Consider the following 26,512-nt stretch of genomic DNA (forward strand, 5'->3'; position numbering starts at 1 on the left):
AGAGTGTTAACTTTTTTTAACTTTTACTTATGTAAAGGAGTTGAATCAGTACTTCTACTTTCATCAGAGTATTTTTACACGGGTATCTGTACTTGTGTGTACTTTTGGCACTTTGGTGTGTGTGCGTGCCTGCGTGTCCTATTGATAGAAGACATACAGTACTGTACAGTAGCCGCTGTCCTTTGTACTGAAACGGCAGTCAATCAGCCAAGAAGCAGGTGTGATGATTATATTGCCACTTGAGATGCAAGTCTCTTTTGTATGCTCTTGGTTGTATTGCGGGGCATTTGGGATGGCTTGGAATGAAGTCTGGTCCAAATCTCATTTCATGAGAACTATTATTTTATTGACGCAAATCCCTCTGCTCGTTTAATGCATCACTTAACATGTATTAGGCAAATGTTGTTCTCAGCACTTGTGGGGGGGGGGGGCAGTAATATTTTGGAGTGATTTCCTCCCTGGCTGCTGCTTCTTCTTTAAGAGTCCCCTCCCCGCCCGCTCCGTATTTTTAGCTGAGCCAGCCACTTCATTTGCTGGATAGGACAGTGTGCCGTGTGATCTCTCCAAATCGTTTGATGAATGACATCGGGTCTTATGCTCCCGGACTGGCCGAGGGCCTACCCAGCAGGCACCACCGTGGACATGTCATGGGCAGGTTAGGACCTTCGTTCCAGCCTGTGGATGCTCGCTGGTCCGTGATGAGACGCGATGCCGCATGCAGTGGACGCATTTCATTTTGACACCAAGTAAAACCTCGCTTTTTAATTTTTTTTTTTTTTTTTTTTTTTTTTAACGAGCCGACGCCGCTGCCTTCCTGTCTTCTCTTGGATTGAGGATCAGAAGAAGGCTTCAAGACGGAGGGGGTGGTGGAGCATCGAGGGAAAAACAGGGGCAATATGAGAGAGCGGGACTTCATGCCCAATATGGAGAGGGGCAAACCAGCTACTTATACAGGGGACAAAAAGGCTAAGATGGCTGCTAAGACCAACAAGAAGTGGGTGAGACTAGCCACGGTCTTTGCTTATGTTTTGTCCGTGTCCTTAGCGGCCATCATCCTGGCTATTTACTACAGCCTCATCTGGAAGCCCACCAGCGCATCCTCGTCCACGTCCGCTGGAAAGCCGGGGGCGCCGGAGGGGGTCACGGCTCCGCCGGCGAACATCACCGCTAACGCGTCCGAGTGGAACTCCACGCAGTTGGCAGTCAAGCAAAGCGCGAGGCAGCAGGGCTCGACCCCGCACTCCCGGGCTTTTCAGTGGGATCACACCGAGGAGGAGAGCGACGACATGGCGGACGGACTTTACGCATCGACCCGCGCAGCCACGCAGACATCGGGAAGCGTGGACAGGGAGACGCGAGTGGAGGAGGACGAGGATGCGCTCAGACGTGATCCGGATCAGGTAGCTTCTGATGCCACCACCGTGCCACCAAGCGGGATCTGAGTGACCGGGCCTCCCCCAAAAGTCGCACCACTCCCACATTGTGTTTGACAGACTGCCGCTGGTCGGACAGCTACAACACACGTCACTCATTGGCAAAATCCTCTTATGGATTCTTAGCTTCACTTTGGACCTGACAGTTTGCCGTGACCAATGACTGATATATGAGGAGACCCCACTTCTATCAAAGAACCCCCAACTATGCTGTTTTGTTTTTTGTAGTTTGTTTGTCCGTTTAGGCCATTTGTATGCCTTAAAGCCATGTTGAACTGTTTTAAGGGCCTCTCTGTATATGGATAGACAACTCCGGTAAAGGCGTTTTGCCGAAACAATTGGACAGGAGTCGTTTTCGGTTTGGACACGCTTCCCATCACTTCTGTTCATGAACACTGACTTGTTGCATTATGACATATAGGCTGTATTTACTTTCATGGATCAAGCCTGGATTGCAAGTAGACAAATTTATATGATTGGGTTATGCTCAGGTATGTGCATATAACGATGTATATGTATTGCGCTACTGGTTATGTACATATATAGAAGCGGGCATACATCTTTTTTGGCCTTGATAAGCCTCGTGTAATTAGCTGATTTTTATTAAAGGTACCTTATGTACAATAGGTATAACTATATCCAAAATATACAAATAAACAACCTCAGAAAACTATTTAGTTCTTTTGTTTGATGATATTCATTCAGGTACTTGCTTTCACACAACAGACAGTTTAAAAGAAAGAATGACGGTGATCTCACTTCATGCTACAGTATATAACATGATGAAAAGCACGTACACTATTGTAAAAAGTCATATGACACCAGTAGTTTTGAATTGATAACCTTTTCCACAGCAGCTATTGTGATATTTAGTACAGCTACAGCTAGCCCAAATACACCAAAAATGAGATTTCCACAAATGTTTTATTGCATGGGGCAAATGAGAAAACATGACATATTGGTGAGAATCTGGATAAAGGAGCAGAGGAGACATATATAGTATATAATTTCTTTTGGTTCTGCACACCTCGGATTGTTGGCTTTCCACTTCAAAAGTGCAACGGGGGGAAACTGCGTCAGCCAGACCTACACATGCTAACAAACAACGATGGACGATAACAAGAATTCCCTGTATCAGGCACATTTTATTCAAGAGGAGACTGAGGGCAGGAAGAAAACGGACAGCTGCAGCAAAGTGGAGACTGTGGATTATAATACAGCAGTGTCCAGAGCTAAGGCACAGCAACAGGGTAAGTTAATGTTTAAATTTGTGCTTGTTTTCGTAACGTCAAGATGTGTATCGTCAAAAGTTACAAGGGCCTTTAGATTAGTATACTATCAGTATATAACATCTTCTCAGCAGACTTGCTGGCTGACTAGTAATAGTACACTTTTTTGCCAATCGAAAAACATCAATAGCAAATGACATGCAGCAAAGGCACAGCAGAAATGCATGGAGAAAAATAGGGATCGTCAATTACAGAGTCTTTTTTTGCTTGGGCAGCACATTGGGGCATTTCCTGAGCATGTATGTCGTATAATCAAAAAGATCCGTATTCCCCCACATGTTACTGTGAGCTGTCCTTGGTTCGGGCAGGTGAATTGATGGGGCACTCTAAGTTGAACAATACTGTAGTTGTGACTAAGTTTGGATGGTTGGTTGGTTGTCTATACTGTATGTGCCCTGTGATTGGCTGGTGAGCAGTCCAGGTTATGCCTTGCCTCTTACCCAAAGTCAACTTTGTTAGACTTCAGCGCACGGGGGACCCTGAGCAAGGTAGTCCAGCGATTCTCAAAGTGTGGTATGCTTACCACTCGTGGTGCGTGGGCTCTCTCTAGTGGTAAGACAAATAATCACTGAATTAAATACAAATAACATATATACAACACTGCGATTGGCTGGCGACCAGTTCAGGGTGTACCCCACCTCTCGCCCAGAAATAGCCGGGATAGGCTCCAGCACACCCACGACCCTAGTGAGGATAAGCGGTACAGAAAATGGATGGATGGACATTTACATTTAAAAATATATTTTTAATCAAATATTATATAATGAAGCTTGTAGCTATGCATACAGCCAGTTTAAACTTTTTTAAAAAAAATCCAATACAGTATATATTTTTTTACTTTTTTTAGTACAGTACATTTTTTAAAGTACAGTTCAGTTATATTTAACTTTCAAGTACAGTACAATACATTTGCAATGAATGTTTTGAATTGTTTAACCTTTAAGTACACAGTTTATTTTACTTTGATTTGCAATACAATTTATTTGAATCATTATTTAAGTGCAGTTTTTGGTTCCTTATATTTAGGCACAGTGTTCATTTAAACACTGTGCATAATGTTCCAGTGGCTTGTAATAATATTACATATCCTTTTTAGCATAAAACTACCACTACCAAGACTTAGGCCTACTACATTGCTGTATTGTAATGTTGATCATTATGATGGTACTTGGAGAGCTAAATATCTTTTTCGGAGGAACTTTGTGTAAAAGGTTTGCGAACCACTCAGATAGTGGATGGTCTTTTGCATGCTACTGAGTGACATTATGCCGTAGTTACACTGTATGTAGTTATTCAAGCATTGCTAAAACAATAAAACTTAAAATGAGCCCACATTTTAGCAGTATTATAGTTAAGATAGGAAGGAGTTCAGAGCCAATGGTTTTGAAGAGGCATCTCATGTGAATGAACTGTCAAAAGGCCGTCTTCCAGAGATGTGTTGCAGCAGCTCTCTCCGGAACCACTTCACACAGTCACATGTGTCCAACTATGAAGTGGAAATACGAGCAACCACTCCGTGCTATTTGTCGGTAGCATGTGCGGGAGGTGGATCGATCTGATAAAGCAGAGAGGAACACATATTACACAATGGTGCTTTGTGCTATTTTTGATCCATCTCTTTGAAATGAACCATTAAGAAGAGACATTTGCTTCCCATGCTACAGTTGACAAGCTAGGGTGCCTTAAGGGGGAGTAAAGTGGTGACGATTCTAAGGGCCAATGAGTGACAAGGGCCCTAGAAATAATATGTTCACTACCATGTACTGGAAGTGATGTAAACGACCTTATACTGTAACTTATGCAGTGGGGCCCAAAGGGATTCTTTTTCACTGGGGCCCAAATCCCTGGCAGTGCCTCTGCTGACAAGTATCGTAAACAAGAGGTAGATTGCGTGTTTGGTTTTCCAAACTGCAAGTCCATTCAGCAAGGAGGAAAACCACGACACTACCCAACACTGAGAATTTGTGCTGAAATAAAAGGAGAAAGCATTATGGGTGCCCCTGTCACAATGAGAGCACTGCTGATGCTTATTTATGAACACACAACCTTGACAGACGTGTTTCCAGTGCCACTCACAGCTCCCTGTGATATATGAAAGGAGCGATTGCTAACCTATTGATTGAAGGTGTTCATCAGTGCTGACAGATATTACTGAAATATACAACTTGTAGGAAGGAGGCTTGTGACCTTCTGAAACCTATCACCCAGGATGATGACCTTTTTCCTGATATGAAATTACTCATGGGTATTATTAGGGTGGCGGCACAGTGGATGACTGGTTAGAGCGTCTGCCTCACAGTTCTGAGGACCAGGGTTCAATCCCTGGCCCCACCTGTGTGGAGTTTGCATGTTCTCTCCGTGCCTGTGTGGGTTTTCTCCGGGCACTCCGGTTTCCTACCACATCCCAAAAACATGCATGTTAGGTTAATTGACAACTCTAAATTGCCCGTAGGTGTGAATGTGAGTGCGAATGTTTTTTTGTTTGTGTGTGCCCTGCGATTGGCTGGCAACGAGTTCAGGGTGTGCCCCGCCTCCTGCCCGATGATGGCTGGGATAGGCTCCAGCACGCCCACGACCCTAATGAGGAGAAGTGGCTCAGAAAAATTGATATTATTAGGGTTATAGATATGTAAAATAAGTCAAATATACCCAAACAGATTCTCTTGGCCTTCGCGTATGTGGTGGTGATGTAGTGAAATTAATCCATGTTTGCACTAAGATGCAGAGTTCAGCTCACCACACTATTGTGTGGAATACAAACCCTGGTTTGGTTTCTGTGTATAGGGACAGCAAAAGCCGGATTAGCTACACAAATAGTGTGCCATCACACTATGGTGACACAAATTCAACAAAGAACATGTTAACAAAGGACAACAATACAACATTGCATGTTTCTTTCTTCTTACATGCATGGACATGTTTATTACATCTTTCAGAAGGAACGTTTTAGATTTTTGTAGTTGCATGGAACTAAAAATTCCCTCTCCACCAACCAAAGGCTGACAGCATGTCAGCATCTTTTGTGTACCATACTTACAAAAGGGAAAAAAACTAAAGCAAAAAAAAAGCTGCTGTTGTGTACCTAAAACACACTTAGAATCACTGTTATGCAATTTAGAAATCTTGAATGAAGACATAAAATACATCCATCCATCCATTTTCTGAACCGCTTCTCCTCACTAGGGTCGCGGGCGTGCTGGAGCCTATCCCAGCTGTCATTGGGCAGGAGGCGGGGTACACCCTGAACTGGTTGCCAGCCAATCGCAGGGCACATACAAACAAACAACCATTCGCACTCACAGTCACACCTACGGGCAATTTAGAGTCTCCAATTAATGCATGTTTTTGGGATGTGGGAGGAAACCGGAGTACCCGGAGAAAACCCACGCAGGCACGGGGAGAACATGCAAACTCGACACAGGCGGGGCCGGGGATTGAACCCCGGTCCTCAGAACTGTGAGGCTGACGCTCTAACCAGTCGTCCACCGTGCCGCCCATAAAATACATATACTTCCCTATATTTAAAATTAGTACAATACGGATCAACTATTTTGGTGCCTAATAAAGCAATGCAAAAATAAGAAATGGATTGTTTGCGAGAAACTGGGCTTTTAGTGGCTATATTTCGACAAGCATAAAATCTTAATGGCACCTGAAGGATTTAATGTGTATGTACCATCTAAAATTAATGTACCATCTAAAATATGTAACAGGGATTCAGAGATGAATAATAAAGTTCCACAAAAGGAGTTTCAGGAGTAATAAATGTGTCATTTACAGGGCAAAAATAGTTACATAATAAAAAGATGTATTACATCCAAAGAAACGGATGTGGATGAAGCTGAAAATGCTGCAACAGAGACCTTTTCTGCGATAATGATAATGTCTTTACAAGGCTTGAATAAGTGACACTCATCACTTCCCTTTTCTTCTTCTAAAACACTGAAAAAAATGGAGTATCAGATGAAACCAACAGACCAACATGTGCAAGCAACAAGACTGTGACACAATTCAGTAGTATGTCAAAAGAAGATCATTTATTGCACCACTTATGTTCAAGATGTTTTGTTTAGGCTCTGGTTTCACGAGAAACACCAAGATGTTGTTGTTACATCCTGTCAGGGTCGGGAGATGACGCAAACACTCTGTGGGGACCGCCAGTCTGCCTTGAAATTCTGACAGGGTCAACACAGAACTCAAATCCTCTCAACTGACATCCATCGCCTGTAATGAAACACCTCAAGGGCCTCCAACTGTTACCTCACCATGTGTAAAGCATGACTCTGGGATTGGAGGCAGCATGTCACATTGGAAGCGAATCAAATTAGTTAGCATTGTTTGTAGCTGTCCCTCAGCTCAACAAACAGGCGAGTCATTTTCAGATGGGTGCTGCACTTTATTTGCACATTGTGTACACATCAAGACGCCATGTGTAGTCATCTAACAAGTACAAATGAACACCATTTTAGTTGCACGATCAGGATGGAATTCAGTAAAGCATACAACTGTCTTTTTTATCAGCACAAAGAACATTACCTCGTAGCACTTGCCAACGGAGCTAATCTAAGATTCAAGGCTTCATCTCTGGTTCTTTCTTCTTCTTTCTGGAGCTTTATTCTGTCCTGGACATTGTCTTGAGATTCAGGACTTATGTTTTTCTACTTTGTGTTCTGAAGCTCTTTCTGGAGCCTTGGTCTCTCCTGGACATGGTCTTGAGAATTAGGACTGATGTGTGTCCGATGTGTTCTGAAGCTTTTCTTTCGAACTAGCTTTTCTAAATAGGACCTCTCAGCCCAATTCTATGTAACATCCCCTTGAAAGAATGTCATTTAAAAGCTTTGTGACATGACAAACTACATTTAATTTATATAGTTATTCAATGCGATACATATCAATATAAATAAGTTATCTGTTCACTTGATCACTTCTCATTGACCTTGAGCATTTTTTCCCTCAAGCAGGCTTCTCTGTGCTGTGGAGTGCAGCTAACATAATCCTACACGGCACTTGAGTCCTCAAACAGCCTACAGGACTATTTCCATTATATTAACACCCCCACTGCAGTGCATTGCATCATACCCTGGAAACCATTGGCTACCTTTGCAACAAAGTGCACCTGGGGTGTAGTATGCATGCAAATCTGTTTTGTTGTTGAAAGGGAACACGTGAAGTTGAAAGAAAGTATCGTCTGCATGTTTTGCAGCAAGTATCAGACCGACATGTGTTGTCCCCAGAGACAGAAGGCTGCTATGGTGACCAACACAGGAGGAGATAATTAAAATAGTAGCATAAGGGAGGTCCCACCTGTAAGGCAAGGAGGGAGCAGTTTACAATTCAGTACCTCTGCAGGGAGCTCATCAGAAATTAATCAAATCCAAGATAAAAGCGGACTCAGTGGGCCAAGGTCGAAAGGCATGAAGTGTCCATGCACACGCTTCACATTTTCTGCTACTCATGTGCCTTTTTTTTTGTATTACCTGAGCCAGGTGTGAAAGAGTGAGAGGTTTTTATTTGTTCGGTCACATGATTATGCAAACTTTACACAACTGAAACTCAGCGGAAGGGTGACACATTTGGCGAGCAAGAACCCATTACATTTTGGTGAGGATATGACTAAAGGTGCAGATAGTTGAAAGCAGATTTTTACATACATTCAATAAAAAAGACATACAATTTTATTTTTTCTCACCGTCTGAGATGAAATCACGCTAAACCTTTCCTGTTTTAGGTCATTTAGGATTACCAAAATGATTTGTATTTGCTAAAGGCCAGCAAACTCTGGAGTTTACATACAATAAGCTAACTATGCCTTTAAACCATTTGGGAAACCCCAGATGATGATGTCATTACTTTGGAAGCTTCTGAGAGGTTTATTGACAACATTTAAGTTAGAGACACACCTGTGGATGTATTTGAACCCCGCACACCTGAAACTGCTTCGACACTGCTTTGACTGCTTATATCAGGAAGAGAATTGTGGACTTTCACAAGTCTCGTTCATCCTTGGGTGCAATTTCCAAATGCCTCAAGGTGCTACGTTCATCTTATCAAGCAATTATGCACAAGTATAAACACCATGGGAATGTCTAGCCATCAGAGCGCTCAGGAAGGAGACGGGTTCTATGTCCCAGAGATGCACGTGTTTTGGTCCAAAAATGTGCGACCCAAGAAGAAAAGACCTTGGGAAGATTCTGGTAAGTGTGTAATTATCCACAATGAAACAAGTACTTACATGGGGTCAAAGGCCACTCTGCCAGGAAGACTCCATCACTCCAAAAAAAAAAAAAAACCTTCAAAAAGCCAGATTACAGTTTGCAAATGCACACAGGGGCAAAGACCTTCATTGTTGGAGACATGTCCAGCGGTGGGCAACTGGTTAGCACATCCACCCTACATGTCTGAGGTCTGGGGTTCAAATCTGGCTTTTCTGTGTGGAGTTTTCATGTTCTCCCCGTGCCTGTGTGGGTTTTCTCCGGCTATTCCGGTTTCCTGCCACATTCAAAAAACACGCATGGTACGTTAATGGATGACGTTAAACTGTTCGTAGGTGTGAATGTGAGTATGAATGGTTGTTTGTTTAGGTATGTGCCCTGGGATTTGTTGGCGATCCGTTCAGGGTGTACCCTGCCTCCCGACCAAAGTCAGCTGTGACAGGCACCAGCGGACCCGCGACCCTAGTGAGGATAACCAGTTCAGAGAATGGATGGATGGATGTGGTCTGACGAAAATTAGATTGAACTAGTGTGTAGTATATGAAAAAGTGTGTCTTTTCATATAGCGTATGTAAATGTCTGGCTTCAACTGTACAATAATTTAGTTTGACTTTTTTGCCGTTACTAGCGGGGTCAGTGAGCAACCTGATGGAGCTACAGTGGAACAGTATGATCTTGAACATCATGACTTTGATTATATATCCATCCATTTTCCGTACCGCTTATTCTCACTAGGGTCGCGGGCGTGCTGGCGCGTATCTCAGCTAACTTTGGGCGAGAGGCGGGGTACACCCTAAACTGGTCGCCCGCCAATTGGGCACATATAGACAAACAATCATTCACACTCACATTCATACATATGGGAGTTTAGAGTCTTCAATTAACCAACCATGCATGTTTTTGGGATGTGGGAGGAAGACCCACGCAGGCACGGGAAGAACATGCGAACTCCACACAGGCGAAGCTAGATTCGAACCCGGGTCCTCAGAACTGAGAGGCAGATGTGCTAACCAGTCGTCAACCGTGACGCCTACTTTGATTCTTGTTTTGTTCTATTTTTCTGAAGTAATGACTGCTCAGCAGAGATTCAATGTGTTATTGCACTTACACAATTGGTCATAATTGGAACCTACAGTACTAAAACACTATATTGTTCTTTCATGTCTGCAAGAAAACATTTGTTTATGTCACATACGCTTTCGAATAACATGAGCAAACATGAAGGACCCAGCTGGAGAGACACAGCCATCTTTTTAATGTGTCATTTGAGGCGTTATGATAACATCTACATACAAAATTTTAAGAAAACAGCTAAAAATAAATATTCTTAACTTCTAACCTCTAAAAGGGAATCAAAAATAAGGTCAATATGGTCAACTCTCGTCTATCAAGTTAGAACAAGACATAAAGAATGTTTTCTTTATGGCTGAACAGGCCTTAAACGTGTTCTTCCCCAGTGCGTTTCTATAACCTGTTATTATTATTTTCCCCTTTTTTTATGTAACCACAGTTGAAGCTGTAAGAACTCTGCAGCATGTCAGTCAACAACTGTACTTGTGGTTACATAAGCTTTTTACTACACTACAGCATTCTGCCAAAATATGGACACAAGAAAATCATATGTGTGTATCATATTTTGACTCACAGTTGAATTTAAAAAACACATATCCATGAAGAAACGGGAAATACAAGCGCAAGTCTGGGTTGATGAATACACTGTGTCAATTATATTTGACAAATCTGAAATACAAGGCACAACAAGTCTCAGGATGCTTGTCAAATATGACTTCTCCCCCCCCCCCCCCCCCGCAATGGGCTAAGAAAACAGCATGAAAGGGCAGCTGCAGTTCAATCTCTGTGTTTTAACTACTGACAAACCCCATGCTTGATTTATTTTCAATATCTCAAGTGATTCCCTCCCAGATGTGCCTCAAGGCCTCAGTGGACAAATCACCAGTTGGACCATTGCCTTATCCACACACTCTCTTTTTAAATGGAATAGAAACAAACCATACAGTAAGTGCAAAAATCTTAGTTTTGAAGGCATGACCGAGATAGTTCATATCCCTCCTGTCAAACCTACAAATGTGCAAAATTCAATTTATTATCAAGTGCAATAAAATATTACATGCGGCCAGAAAGTGACCGTTGATTTTAAACCAGTTATGTTCTTGACTGCATGTAAATTTTGCATTTGAAATTTTCATTCATTTCATTTCATTGTGTCAAGCTGAGCCTTACATGTTTAAGTCGGGTAAAGACACATAATGGCACGAGTATGCCCTTTAGCATGTGGAAATCTATATCAAATGTATATGAGAAAATCATTTTCATGATGTGCATCCAAGCAGTACAAAATGCCCTCTGTTTGTATTGTCCATAGCAAAAGCATACACGTAGTGTAGTTAATAAATCTACTCTATTGTTTAAAAAAATTATATCTGCACTTAACAATGAATGTCTATGAACACATGTGTTACTTGTATATAAGGCCATCGACAAATGCTGGAGGCAGCTGCTAATAGCTCCTTACGCTGTTTGGGTGGAGAACTGTGGATTCTAACGATTCTAACTTCTATTTTCAATAATACATTTTTTTCCCCCCTTTTGTTGAGATTAGCCAAAGGGCAGACTCAAGCACTAAACAAATGGTCCTTGTCAGACATTTCTTTTCAAGGCCAACCTCCAGTATATTACACTAATGTACCTTACAGCCTGCACAGAACAACACATGTAAACACCCCGTGAGATTGCACTCAAGATGCACACTAACACACGCGAAAAGATGTGTCACCACGCATGCTTTTATACGCATAAAGTGTTCGGCTGCAGCAGTACTCTGAAACACCATAACGTTGGATCAAACAGATGTTACACGCTGCAAGGCTTGGAGCCACATCCCCATTGAGAGTCCATATTTGAGTTTTTTTAGTATTTGCATGTTAAACAATCTTCCCATGCTCTCTTGCCTGCAAAAAAAGAGCAGAAACTGTGATTACCTTCTCATTCCTCAAACTGGTAATCTATACATCTCACTGTGCACATTTTAAGAAGGAGGTCTATTCTTGTAGTGGATGAGATGAAGGGCTTTTCTCATGAGACTAATGATGAGACTGCACTCCAACGGGCACCGCGGGTGGTGAATATACTTGAACTGAGATTGGATATCACAGCTGCCATTCACACATGCTGGCCGTCTCTCTCTCTCTCTCTCTTCATATTTTTAACATCATCATCCATTTGCACTTTCAATCAGTCAATTTACACACCTAGTCATTTCCCCCCGGCCCTCTGCTTCTCACACTGACCTTGTCGCTGCAGCTAAAGTGTTCCAGGTGTGACTCCCCTGATTCCAGGCTCAAGACACATACACGCAAGTCAACAGGTTGCTCTGTGAAATAAAAATGGGGATAAATCAGATAATTCGGCAGTCACTTTATTAGTTGCCTCTCTGTTTTCACCCGTAAAACCAATAGTCAACGGGGGTAGAGGGTCATTGATGCCCACCCTAAACTGTTCGGATGCCCCCCCCCCCCACACACACACACATGCACAACACTGCTCCTACTGTCATTATTAAATGAATGTAATAGTAGTACACTGTGAATTAATGTGTACTTTATTTATTAAGAATATAATATAGCACGATTTTAATGATGTTTTTAAAGGCTTCCTTTTTTCATTAAATATGACAAGAATACGGTCCTTCCTTCCCTTTGGTTTCATAAAGTTTGGCTGGACCCTTCATTAGGTATGCCTGCACTATTGAAAAGGACCGGAATAGAGCTGAATGAACTAATATTCATTTGAAAAACTATTAATGTTCAGTTTTTATTTCGTTTAATCATACTGAGCTGTAAGTGTTTGTTATGTTTTGCTTCTCATAAATACATATAAGATCAATATTCAATACACCTTGTAATAACATGCACAACAATAATTAAAAAAAATATGTGAAAATAAATTAACACCTCTCTGTCTGTGTAAATCAAAACTGAGTAATCTTATCTTTGCCAAGGCCTAAATGGTGACACAGCTTTGCTATTATTCATTTGTGAACGTGTACTTATTGAAGTGTCCGGTCAAACTCGATCCCTATTTGTGGAACCAGAAACACCAAAAATAAAGGAAAACAGCTGTTTCTTATTATATCTCGATTATATCCTTCCAACTAATTGTGATAGAATGAGTTATCAGATACTGCTGATCATTGTTGGATGTCAGTAGATTGTGCAGATGTACCTAATGTTGTGTCCAGCGAGTGCAGAGTAGCCTACCTGGGTTTGTGTTGCATGTGGCAAGCTCCACAGGGTGGACAGAGGTTTCCAGTAGAGAAGCGCAGGCCTTATCAGCAGGGGGGCAACAAGGCGCTGCGGGGACACTGATGTCTTTTCTAGTACATTTACTTTCAGAAGCCTGCTGCTGGCAATGACTCTCTTCATCCTCCTTGGCACTTTCCAGATGCTGCCGGAGCACTTCTTGCTGGCTTTTTTTCTGCAAGGAAGCTTTTAAGAAGAATATTGGACTTGATTCAGACTTGGCGGAGTCCTGAGAGCCGGTGATTTGTTTTGTGTGAGCCCGCAGGACGAGTTCCTCTGAGAATCGCACTTTCTTCTCTGATGAGCTGTCTGCTTTCTCCTGCACCGAAATGTCTGCTCTCAAGGTAGCCAAAGAACCTTCGGATCCCCGCAATTCCTCACATGTATTTAAAACATCTGGACTGAGCAACAGCTTTGTTTTTGAGTCCTGATCTCTCTGCTCTTCTGCCTCAGCATCTGTAAGTGCATCAAGTTCCTCCAGCAATTCCTCCAATGGTGTATCTGAAGTCTACAAGATGAGATAAAGTCAGATGTATTAGCCCCTTTAGTGACATTCCCGTGAGTTCAAATAAACAAAATGGTTGACCTAACCTGTAGGTTATCTTCTTCTTCTTGAGGTTCCCACCTGTAAATGAGCCACCGTTTAGTTCTGAGTATTAATGTGAAGCGTTCATCTTTTTATTGAGATATGCACTTTGTAGTTTCATTGGCAGCTGACAACAGTCTAACCATACCTTTGAAGCCTTAGGACTCACCTGCGTGATGGATTGGGCTTTCACTGGTTTCTAATTGGCTCGCTACAGCCACGACTGAGATGTAGCGATACTGCAAAATTATAGAGTATCTCACAAAAGTGAGTAGACCTCTCGCATATTTATAGATATTTTATTATACCCTTTCATTGGACAGAACTAAAGAAATGACAATTTGTTACCATGTAGTCATTGTACAGCTTGTATAACAGTGTAAATTAACTGTCCCCTGAACTCAACATACAGCCAAAAAGGTGTAAATGTTACTCATTTACTTATTAAAAGGTCTCAGGTTTGGATGGAGAGCAGATTTCCAGGACTGAAACTGAGCTGGAGCACAGTGGACAAGACCATAAAGCGGTTTAACGGGACAGGTCAATCAAAGAAATTGAGTGCTGGACGTCTTGTCATTGGAAAATAGAAGAGTGAGTGCTGCCAGCATTGCTGCTTTGGGCACAGTTTGGAATGTTTCACTTAGGGGTGCACTCACTTTTGTTGCCAGCTGTTTAGATAATGACTGAGTGATGAGTTATTTTGAGGGGACAGTAAATTTACCCTTATACAAGCTGTATGCTAACTGCTGCACTTGACATTGTAGCAGTGTCATTTATAAAATGTTGTCCAATGAAAAGATAACAAACTATTCTTCTTATCTGAGGGGTGTGTAGTCACTTTTGTGATAATGAAAATTGATAATGCAACATGACCTAAGAGCCTCCATGCAAACCAACACAATGTTTCACAACAGAGCAAAGCTACCTCTAAAAATGATGTCACGTCATGTAAATGAAGCCTTCTGGGTTATTTAGTCAGCTGCCACTTCTTCCAATTCAACTATTACCACATCCTGTTTTAGCGCAACGTGCGGAAAAACAAGTCTTCCCATGTGGTGCGAGACATTCCAAATCCCAATGATTGAATTAACGTATTCATCCGGGTGTTGCTTGCGTGCGAGCTGGTCTATAAAACAACATGTCAGAGCTGCTATACTGACCTTCTGGCCCTCCCAGTCAAGCGATCTTTTCCTTTTGCGTTGCTGCTCATTACTTGTACGTTTTTAGTTGACTTGTCTTTGCCTCGCTTCTCATGACCTTGTGGACAAATGGAAAGTCACTGGCAACATGAGTCAATTTCTGTCCCTCTAGATACAGTACATTCTAGCCATCCATTTTCTACACAAATCGTCAGTATTATTGTTGCAGGTGAGCTGGAGCTAATCCCAGCTGACTTTGGGCGACACCCGGGACTGGTCGCCAGTCAATCGCAGGGCACATACTGACAACTAATTTTTCCTCACAGCCATTTTACCTCAGAGTCTGACAGCGGCTATGTCTTTCATCAAAGTCAAACAAATTGTACTACTTGTCCTCATTAGGTTCCCGGGGGGGAGCTGGAGTTGGACCTATCCCAGGTGACTTTGGGCAAGAAGCGGGCTACACCCTAGACTGGTCACTAGACAATATATAGACAAATATCTATTCACACTCACTTTCACACCTATGGAGAAATTTAACCAGTCTTCAAGCTACTACGCGGTCACAGTGCTGCTAATGAGATGCCATTTAACAATAAAACGGAGCCTCAGACTTTACACTCTACACAATAGTTTTAAGTGTTAAATTCTTACTTAGACATCATTGCTAAATGGCTGCTCCCTCTTTAACAACCCTTAAGCAGCTTTTAAGAGTTGTTCAAGAACAAGTTGTATTGCATAAATCAATATTCCTTCTCGCTTAGACAAAATTGAGTACTTGTTTATAACTGCGCCACCTCCTGCCGTGTACTACATTTATTAAAACTCTACAACCTCCTGAGCCTCACTATTCAATAACTTAATATATTAAATATTTTATGGCACTCAAATGGTGCCATAATTTCCCCCTCGTGTGCCTTTCTTATTTCAAGTGGACATCCCTACAGTTTATCCAGTTTAATTAACGCCAAATGTATAAAATTATTACTACGGTACATCAGAGAGATATTCACATTAGTTTGAGCTTATAAGCGGTTTAATCAAAAATTGTTTTTCCTTTGCTTTTAAACAAGTATGCTCATATTTATTAACAATAAATAGTTAAATAAAGGCAAAAGAGATACACTTTGAGTTACCTCGTGTGTCAGCACCAGACCTATGCTGTCCTTTTCTGGCGCTTCGTCCTCCTGGTAAAATGAAAAACAAGGGCGAAAATAAAACTTGTAAAACAATAGTCACAATACTCAGAACATAATCAGGTTGGGAGAATCTCACCTCTACTTGGAGGCACCCAGGCTCTGTCTGGTTGGGATTTGTCTAAAAACCTACAAGCAAAAGTTCAGTTTAGTCTTTTCAAGCTCGAAGTGTCAGATTATGTTTTGAAGTGAATAAATATTCTCTCTTTCTTTTTAAGCGAGTCATCATACTTAACTCTTTGGGCATTCAAGCCATTCAATTCAGAAGATAATTGTTGTGTATTTGTTATGTAACGAGAATTTAAGAAAGAAAGGAGAGTATGATGAAGTTATGCTTTGTCAGCTCACAGTTTACTAATACCATCTCAACAATTGGTGAATCAGAAAGAAATGTTCTGTTCTTCCTGGTGGTGGTCCTTGTTTAAGACTCACCAAATAAGGCAAGGATTCCTTCTCTCATCCCCGGCTTAAAATAGCCGCTCCTCCCTTCGTCTTTTTACATTTTGATGCTTCCCTAAACAGCCCATTAATTTACCCTGCTACGAGTACCATGTGTCTTGTTTGAAATCAATTGTTGTCTTCCGAACTCTCTGCGCTATTAAATACATGATATACAGTATGATTACTGGAGTTTAAAAACAGGTGTTGCACTTGCTGCGCATTTTAAAATCACAAAAATCATCAGTGAAAACACATGACTGTAGAAAATGCAGTGCTCCACAAATTTATCAGCCCACCTGTCAGATCGTCAGCATCACAAAGCGCTTAGGACTCTTTTCAATTCAGGGAGCTTTTGATGTTTTACCATTTTGAACAGGAATGATGAATTTACGTCAGAAGTCAAATTATTCACGCATATCATTGAATCACGAAAAGTATTTTCACTATTTTTCAAAATATTGTTTCTGTTTTTCTGGGTTTTTTTAAACAGTAAATTTGAAAATCAATAGATCGTAATAGTGATTATATTTTCGTGTTAAAAATGTAATTTCGCGGCACGGTGAACGACTGGTTAGAGCGTCTGCCTCACAGTTCTGAGGACCGGGGTTCAATCCCCGGCCCCGCCTGTGTGGAGTTTGCATGTTCTCCCCGTGCCTGGGTGGGTTTTCTCCGGGCACTCCGGTTTCCTCCCACATCCCAAAAGCATGCATGGTAGGTTAATTGAAGACTCTAAATTGCCCGTAGGCGTGAATGTGAGTGCAAATGGTTGTTTGTTTATATGTGCCCTGCGATTGGCTGGCAAACCAGATCAGGGTGTACCCCGCCTCCTGCCCAATGATAGCTGGGATAGGCTCCAACACGCCTGCGACCCTAGTGAGGAAAAGCGGCTCAGAAAATGGATGGATGGAAAAATGTAATTTCAGTGTAGCAAGACTCATCATTTGGAAATGGTCACAGCTTGATTCATAACAGGTACCAGCCCTTGTACTGCTAAAAGTACATTACATCTGTATTTTCTGAGGGGGATACACAATAACACTGTTTTACTGTGAATAAAGAAGAAACATGCCTGGTTGAAATATGTGTCTCTGAGGCCTTACCTGTATTATTTGTGAAACCAAACCACTGCAGTGTACCACAATGACAAACGTGAGGACGTTTCCAGCAGAGGTAAGAAGTCTTACATGTTCTCTGTTTTGTTTATGTCCCACGCCCGCCTCCACTGTCCCTTGGCATTCTTGTGACGCGCCACTCTCTCCTTGTCAATTTTCTCGCGCTCCTTTTTCCACTGCAAGTAGTCCTCCTGCTCCTCCTTTGATGTGGGGATGTTAAGGTCTGTGATTTCCAACTCCTTGACACAGACAAAAACAGCTCAATGCATTTGAGAGTATAAGAAAAAAGTCCCCGGTGGATTTGACTGAAATATTGTGCGAACATTTGCCTCGAAAGTCACGCCCACTGTTTGATCTGTCGTCATGCATGACATCATGCAAAACCTTAGCATATCTCACTATATTTTGGTATAGCCCGCTGTTCGGTAGCGGCTTGTAAACAGAGGGCGATTGGGCGCAGCACCACCACTGGTCACTCGTCACCACATTACTTTTCTTGAAGACAGAAAATTAAATACAAATATTAATGATAAAGTAAAAATATGGCGGCACGACGGATGAGTGGTTAGCACATCTGCCTCACAGTTCTGAGGACCGGGGTTCAAATCCCGGCCCCGCCTGTGTGGAGTTTACATGTTCTCCCCTTGCCTCCGTGGGTTTTCTCCGGGTACTCCGGTTTCCTCCCACATCCCAAAAACATGCATAGGAGGTTAACTGAAGACTCTAAATTGCCCCTAGGTGTGAATGTGCGTGCGAATGGTTGTTTGTTTATATGTGCCCTGTGATTGGCTGGCGACCAGTTCAGGATGTACCCCGCCTCTCGCCCGAAGATAGCTGGGATAGGCTGCAGCACGCCCGCGACCCTAGTGAGGATAAACGGTGGATGGATGGAAGTAAAAATATTTTGTAACATATGTATGACTAAGTTTAGATGAGCGGGATAAAAACTATATAGCTAATGATGAGGAAAGTTGCTTTGTTCATCTCTGTTGTCTGAAATGTTGTTTGAATTCACTGGTAAGACAATTCAAACCACGATTAGAACGAATAGGATGCACTTGTAGAACGACTAATGAGGCAAAACTGTGCACTAGTTGACAACTGCATGCTACTCGTACTACTAGTGACAATTATAATAGTTTGCTAGTTAACATGTAGTGCTTCACTAGTACTAGTGCGCAAAAACGTCATACAGTAGTGGAAAACTTTCGCTAGCTCAAGTCATTCTACATGTGCGTAGTCATTCTACAAGAGCCCCATAGTCGTTCGATTTGCTTACTAGTGAGGACATAGAGCACACAAGTAGGATATCGAATAAATGCTCAAACAGCGTTCCATACTTTGGTATATCTCATGAGACTTCAGCTCAGTAAGCATGTAAAGGAGCACAAGTGTGTTGTGCATTTTCTTTTCTACATTCTGTAATTCTGCAGCACCAGTGATGTCAAAAGTAGATTGAGTAGAATGGAAAGGGCACCAGAGATAGAGCTGCTTTGAATCTTTATATGAAGCAACTCACTCTTAACGAGCCCAAGTACACGTTTCCCTTTGCAGATTTGTCACCGCGTGTCACTTGTCATCAAAGTTAAGGTGAAGAAAAAAAAAAAAAATGCCTGACCACATTTATGATGGCGACACTTGGATCCTGGATTAAAGATTGACTTTCTATTATTTCCTCTGGCAAAATAGATTCTAAATTGGAACAAATTGGAGGTCACCCATAAAATGTACTGCATTGTGTTCGACCCAAAAGGTTCCATTGTACTTTAGTGTAGATTCAAATCATACTGGTGCTGACTCATTAGTAATGGCACATCAGCAGCACAAACACCCATACCACTTAGTTTTTATTCAAATGCATTTGAAGCATTCTTCACGCTAACACCCACTAAGCAGTGCAGTGAAGCTGAAGAAAACAATTTCATGAAACATGGCCCGTCATAACCAAAAAGAGCATCATCTCGTCTCTAAAGTTATCATTAATCGGCAACACGACAGCAACAGCATCGTAAGGTGGTGTTTAAAAAAAAGTAGCGATTAGATTGTATTATTATTATTAAATGTTAACATTAGTGCTGGCTCAATGCATTGTTTATTCCCTTCTGGGTTGCACAAATGACAAAAAAGCTTTGTGTTCACCATGATTATTTTGAATTCACACAATGGAATACAGTGAGGGAATAAACCTGTAAAAGCACAGTGTACATTAAACGCAATTATGTCCCGTCCCTACATTCTGCTCTTAACCTGTTTATTGATTACTGTGATGGAAGCAAGAACAAATTGTGTGTGATACAAACGGGAGATGTGATGGACGCTTTTCAACACATCAAAGAGGACTGTGCACTCTTGTTACAAAAGCCCTGGAGTGAACCAGGACGACTGAAGGAAATCATGTAAACGCTATCTCTGAGAGAAAGCGCTTGTTTTTATTTATATAAAGTAGGCAGAAGAGACTATTGCTGGCACTTAGAGAAATTCTAAAACAACATGATTCTGGGAAAAAGGGAAAATCAATGTGCATCTCAGCAGATTAATTCTTAAAGCAACAATAAAAACAATAGGAGAGGGAGAAAACAGATGAACGAGGGTGATGTTTTCCCACTTTTGCGTGTACCAATCACAGCCAAGTAAACATGTTGCCTTCCTGGAAGAGCAACACGGCATGTGCTCATCCCTCTGTTTTTCCATCTCCTCTCCTCCGTCTCCTCTTCTGGACCCCAAAGGACACTGGGCACCAGAAGATAAGTTGCTTCTTGCATGTTCGAACAGGCCCGTTGCTAGCCACCCAAGCGGCGCTGCTAAAATATTACTTGTCAGATATTACTTGTCAGAAGTAAGATATTTAGTAATATAGAAGTAATATTTATTTCAACAGAAGTGTTGTTAATAATCGTCAAACAGAATGCAAAGGAGGCAGTGCGGCACAACCAGCATCACTTTTGCACAGCGGGCTTTTGAAGCCCTGCCTCCCTTCCTGCCCTCTCAGGCGGTTTTTTGCTAATCGGCGAGACAGCTCTGAGTTACTCCAGCGATATTTGACATGCTAGCTATGCAAGACACAGATGCACACCAGAAAAAGGCTGCCACAGTAATATGTCGTGCCTGTCCTCATGCGACTAATTGGTAGGAAGGTAAAAGGCATCTTCACTTGCGCTCATATTTTTGTTTCTAAGTTGTACAAAACTTGATTGTTTGTCATTTGTTTCTCTTTGAAAACAATACAGTGGAACCGCCATGGTTGAACACAATCACTGTCAGAACAAACAATGGCACCTGAAATAACAACTATCATAAAATGGTATTAACGCTATAGCAAATGTTTGAAATAACATTTCTCAATGTCATACAAATGTAGAAAACAAGTTTAGATCTTTGGACAAAATCTAGCTAATTATAAAATTACTCTCTGTTTGATGATGTGGGACAGAATCTATCTCTCTATCTATCCATCCATCCATCCGTCCATCAAGCAACTTCTTGATTGCCCATTGAACAAAAGGGTCTCATCACTACTGCCATAGACAGCAATCAAATCAAGAAAGAGAAGATTCAAGGGCCAACACTGCACTCAAGTGGATTAATATTGCCATAGCAGGATTTAAGAGAGACCTGACTCCAAATTTCCACTGCAATGATGTCATCGGAGCACTTTGCAGGGTGGCCAAGTCAAGAAATGTCAGGAGTATAATTGGGTTAGTGTTTCTTAAAGCACGCTGCTCTCGTGCAAATATTAGATACTGTATGCCATAATAAACGCCGTGTCTGATGTGTCCACACATATTTCTCACTCTTCTACCCTCATCAAAAATCCACTTTGACAGGAACACAAAAAGACTCTTCTACCTTTCCTTTCTTCTTTGTCATCTGTCCTCAGTCTCATACTCCTTCCTCACTGACCCTTTCCTGGCACCTCTCCAGGCCTCTCTTTTTGGTTGCATAATGAGTCTTTTCAGGGCGAGAAGGCAGTCGCATGTTAATTAGATTAAATCGGCCTTTTCAGGGTGATGGAAAATGCAACACAATCGTGCCAGAGGAGAGCAGACCACTTAAGGAAGCAGAAATAAGAGGGTGAAAGCAGACACTTTTTTCTCTCACTCCGCTCTACTGTATTGTCACTCTCAGTGTGTGCACAGACAGCAGTCTGATTCACATCCGACATTACAATCTTCCAGATAACCACACCCCTTTGTCAGTCGCTGTTTATTTCAGTGTGAACACTGCCATTGCTCTTCACGCAGTCTATTCACTCGAGAAAGATGAGTGACATTCCTCCTCCTGTACACCTGCAGCATTTTCTTTTGTTCATAAAGTACGTTACATTGTATAGCACTGGTTATGTCAACACCAAGACAGATCGCTAGGAGTCACAGATAACTGGTGCCCTGGAGCGCAGGCTATTATTCAAGTGCAGATTCAGTGCAAGAGATAAATAAAGCGACAGAAAAGAGAACAGCATGTTCAGGATACTGATTTAGTGCACGACTTCAACTTGCTCTTCCCTATTTTAGTGCAGCTTCCTGAGACAGCACTGTTTATGCATACGGCGACGAAGATCAGCTACCTACGCGTTAGCTTGTTGATTGGCCGGGGTCTGAGCGTGTCTGTGTGTGCACGTGAGATGGAGCAGCTGTCTCAAGGTTTTTTCATACGCAGCGTGGGGGGCTAAGATCAGTGACAGTGTGGCATTTCACACTCCAGTCCGGGGTGTACTTCGTGTACGAGTTTCTCAGACCGTTAGTGTTAAACACGTGCTCTACAGTAAAAAAAAAAAAAAAAAAAAAAAGAAAAGGTATCTGATGCGACATCTAACGTCAACATCAAAAACAAGAACTTGCATGAGATGGGAGTTGAGGCCTTGGATGGATATCACAGTCTGTTTCACATTGAGTGACACTAAAGCTTCGTGTTGAGTGAAAAACATACAAGTACAAACTCGCTCAAGATACATGTTCGTTTTTACGACTGTATGCTAGCAGGGCGAACTTCCTATTTTGTGGAAGATGATGTAAGATGACACGGGAGTACCAATTGATTGGGAAAACATGAGAAAACTTTTTTTTTTTTTTTTTTTGACTGTGGTTTACTTCTTTTAAACTTTTTTGACAAATAAAAATGTTAACAAAACTGAGATGTGATAGGCACGTTTGTGATATGACTCACTCTGACATCTTTTATTCAAACCTTTTTTTTTTTTTTTTACATCCTAATATTATGTAATTATGTCTTCTTAAAACACAACCTGTAGAGTTTATAAAGCTTCATGAGGGAAATTGTTTTGCCCCACATTGAGGTCAGTCACCATCCCTGATCAGGTGTTGCTTGACCTCAGAGGTTCCATTAAATTTGTTTGTCTGCTCATTTGCTATCTGGTTTATGAAGAATGATGTAGGATGTTAGGAACAGACAGCCGGGACTTGGCTATTTCCATTCTGGAGTCAGGCATTTATATTTGTTAAGTATTTTTTGCATTTGCAATTAATTTTGAATTTACAGATCAACATCCAGACGACAGCAGCTGTATTACAGTAATAGCCTCACTATCCCAATCCCATGCCAGTAACAGTCATGATAAAGCGCCTGTCTGCCAGCTCTTTGTGTACCATTGCTGGAGGGGCGTGGCTAGTCTGGCATCTATGTAAAACAGCTCTGTGACGCATGAGGGGGGGCCATGAGAGTGGGAGCTGCCATTTAAATGCCCCATCAGTGAAAAGTTCAAGTCTGCTACAAACCTGTGCTGTAATGTCCAACTTGGTCTTGAAACGTGGTTGTTTCCCTGTCCCCGCCGCCTCCACAATACCAGTTTGTACCTCATCAGTTGGGCTCTTCACATCTGACAGACATTTGGGGTCTTGCCTCTTCTCAGGCCTCTCACACACCACTCTCTTACCCTAGAAAGGTTTTGGTAATGATATGCAGTCATAACTGTGGCAAGGTGTACGGTTACAACTCTATTAGGTACATCTGCAAAAGCTAAAGCCATTTGTACCTTTATGAATACGAATAAGAATCCTCGTCATGTTTGATTGACATTGTTATAATATTATATATGTTGAAGTAATGTAAATCACAAACATGAGAATTGAACAACAAAGACAGTGAAACACAAGAGGTGTTCATCCATACACCGCATCATACTGAGAGGTGTTTTAAATATTCATTTAGCAAAATAAGAGTCAAAATATTTGGCAGCGCTCTCAGTATGATGCATTGCAGTTCTACAGTACTACAAAGTACAACAAAAGAAAAGAACGACACTTTGTTGTACTTTCGGGTCATGTGGAACTGCTATGCAATTTACTGAGAGCTGTGTCAAGCTGTGTCACATGTAACTAAATTAATATTATAAACACTTCTCAGTATGATGCAATGCAATTTTATACAACAAGAAAGTAGGAATCTTAACTGTTGTTGTTTTTTTTTTCAATCTTTGGAAAGACGGAATTTTTAATCAGCTCTTGTACAGACTCTCATTATATTCTGCATTTGTACCTGATGAAGTGCCTGGAATTACAGTGCATAATAGTGTAAGTCCAAATAATGCCATAAATAGAAGATTTGTATGATCAGAAAAAAATATATACAGTAGTTGGAAAAAACAATGATGACGCATGAAAATATATATACATTATATTTTAAATATATAAATCATATAAACATATTTCTATATTTATAGGACTTCTAGACTAATTCTAGACTCACCGTAGAATAATGCATAACTCACCTTTTTACCAGCCATGGTGACAATTAGCTGCTTCTTGTGCCATCTGCCTACACTGCCAGCAGCCTGCATCGTAACTTCCTCCCCTCGGCCTGCTCCTACTTCCTCTAGTCCTTTCCCAGAAGGTGAGCCACTGTTAAAGGACTTGGTCACCACCACGCGACTGTCCTGCTCCACACCATGGACAACAAGAGGTGAAATACTGTATTTCTAAAGCTTTGTTACAGCATTGCTTTAAATAATGTCAACACTCACACAGGTGGACTTGTTCACTGTGATCGTAAGATCATCAGCTTTGCCCTTACGGCTATGCAGCGCCATTCCTTCTTCCTCTGCTCTTTTCTTGTCCTCTTCCACCTCCTAAAGGCAAAGCGACCAAATAGAACACTAATCAGGAACCATAGAAGAGCGCAAACACTTTCAATATAATTCAAAGCCTTGCAGTTTAACACCTCATTGCGACCAGTGAAATACTGAACTGTGAAAGCCACACAGCCCTCATGGCCTGCAGGCACTTGTCCTCACCTTGTATCTCTTCATGAGCACCTCATTCTTCCTGCGGAGAGCCTCGATCTTCTTGTCCAGCTCCAAGTCCTTCTCGTGATCCCTTCTGGGCAACTGGTCGCAAGGTGCCTGGAAAGACACAGATTTTCCAGCTGCAATAATACTTAAATACACACACACACACACACTGTATACAAATAGTATATGCTTCGATTGCACACAGTCACATGCCTATAAAGCGACAGATGGAGCGTTCATTATGGAGCTCAGTTACATGCGGAGAATGCATATGCAGGATATCCCAAACATCTCATGCCAGCAGGGCATGCCTCTTTGCACAATTAGAGGGCCCGTAGCCAGAGATTCCATGAGCAACTACAGAACAGCAATTACAGCTGATGTAGAGTTAGACGCCCAGAAATATTTGGACAATGACAGACTTTATATAATTTGGACGAATTGACGTAATTGTAAAGATAAAATATGAATATTTAGATTTGAAAAAGTTGCAGTCTTGAATGCTTGAAGTTTAGAGCTCATGGACGTTCTAAATTCTGAATTTCCTTCCTGGAGGTGCTTTGCCAGGCCTTGACTGAAGCTACTTTCACTTGCTGCTTGTCTGACTGTATTGCTGCCTTCACCTTGACGGTGATGAAATAATACCTGCCTTCTGAAGTGGCTTAAAAATGTTTGAGATTTTACAGAAAAACCCTGCTGACATTCTTCCTGCTCCCTGCAATTTTACTGTTGATAATTTTAACACAAAACTGAAGTCAACTTTGGACTCAGTGGCTCCACTTTTAACTATCCATCCGTCCATCCATTTTCTGAGCCGCTTCTCCTCACTAGGGTCGCGGGCGTGCTGGAGCCTATCCCAGCTGTCATTGGGCAGGAGGCGGGGTACACCCTGAACTGGTTGCCAGCCAATCGCAGGGCACATACAAACAAACAACCATTCACACTCACAGACACACCTACGGGCAATCAAGAGTCTCCAATTAATGCATGTTTTTGGGATGTGGGAGGAAACCGGAGTGGCCGTAGAAAACCCACGCAGGCACGGGGAGAACATGCAAACTCCACACAGGCGGGACCGGGGATGGAACCCAGTTACTCAGAACTGTGAGGCTGACACTCTAACCAGTCGGCCACCGTGCCGCCCACTTTTAACTAATATAATAAAAATAAAACGTACACCACCGTGGATAAATAACAAAAACAAAACATTAAAACGTAATTGCAGGAGACCAGAAAGAAATTGGAAAAAATAATAATTTGACAGTTTACCATGAAATATTCCAAAAACAAATCAAAACTTACAATAATGCAGTCAAACAGGCAAGTACTTCCCAATTTTCAAAACTCATCAGAGACCACAAAAACAACCTTAAGTTCCTTTTCTCCACCATCAACCTTTTAACTAATACCACTTCCCATAATAAAGATCCCATAACACCATCTAGGGACATTTGCGAGGAATTTGCACGCCACTTCAGAAGCAAGATCAATGGTATCAGATCAGATCAGATTTGATCTCAGAACGTGATTTTTAACTCAGCC

At 41.7% G+C, this 26,512-nt stretch overlaps 2 protein-coding genes across 4 annotated transcripts in view; one reads left to right on the plus strand and one right to left on the minus strand.

The window, feature by feature from the left end:
• Positions 1-546: 546 nt before the first annotated feature.
• LOC133412890 (putative transmembrane protein INAFM2) lies at positions 547-2,088 on the plus strand. Its single transcript, XM_061696634.1, has one exon. It carries the CDS (start codon positions 897-899, stop codon positions 1,440-1,442), a length of 546 nt encoding a protein of 181 aa, XP_061552618.1. The 5' UTR covers positions 547-896; the 3' UTR covers positions 1,443-2,088.
• A 250-nt stretch (positions 2,089-2,338) lies between these two features.
• The window catches only part of LOC133413133 (coiled-coil domain-containing protein 9B), a 29,915-nt gene continuing 5,741 nt past the window's right edge, over positions 2,339-26,512 (minus strand). For 2 of the 3 annotated variants that reach the window (XM_061697106.1, XM_061697107.1), the window contains exons 2-13: positions 24,974-25,081; positions 24,704-24,808; positions 24,452-24,616; positions 23,460-23,618; positions 17,800-17,966; positions 16,254-16,303; positions 16,115-16,165; positions 15,000-15,096; positions 13,845-13,878; positions 13,212-13,761; positions 12,243-12,325; positions 2,339-4,277 (exon numbers count right to left, since the gene is read on the minus strand). In XM_061697106.1, coding sequence (XP_061553090.1) covers positions 4,242-4,277; positions 12,243-12,325; positions 13,212-13,761; positions 13,845-13,878; positions 15,000-15,096; positions 16,115-16,165; positions 16,254-16,303; positions 17,800-17,966; positions 23,460-23,618; positions 24,452-24,616; positions 24,704-24,808; positions 24,974-25,081 — 1,605 coding nt within the window. In that variant the 3' untranslated portion in view covers positions 2,339-4,241. Of the gene's footprint in view, positions 4,278-10,732; positions 11,904-12,242; positions 12,326-13,211; positions 13,762-13,844; positions 13,879-14,999; positions 15,097-16,114; positions 16,166-16,253; positions 16,304-17,799; positions 17,967-23,459; positions 23,619-24,451; positions 24,617-24,703; positions 24,809-24,973; positions 25,082-26,512 lie in introns of those variants that run through there. The other variant, XM_061697108.1, reaches the window with a different exon arrangement.

The sequence above is a fragment of the Phycodurus eques genome, chromosome 14, assembly GCF_024500275.1.
Source record: "Phycodurus eques isolate BA_2022a chromosome 14, UOR_Pequ_1.1, whole genome shotgun sequence".
NCBI classification, from domain to species: Eukaryota; Metazoa; Chordata; class Actinopteri; order Syngnathiformes; family Syngnathidae; genus Phycodurus; species Phycodurus eques.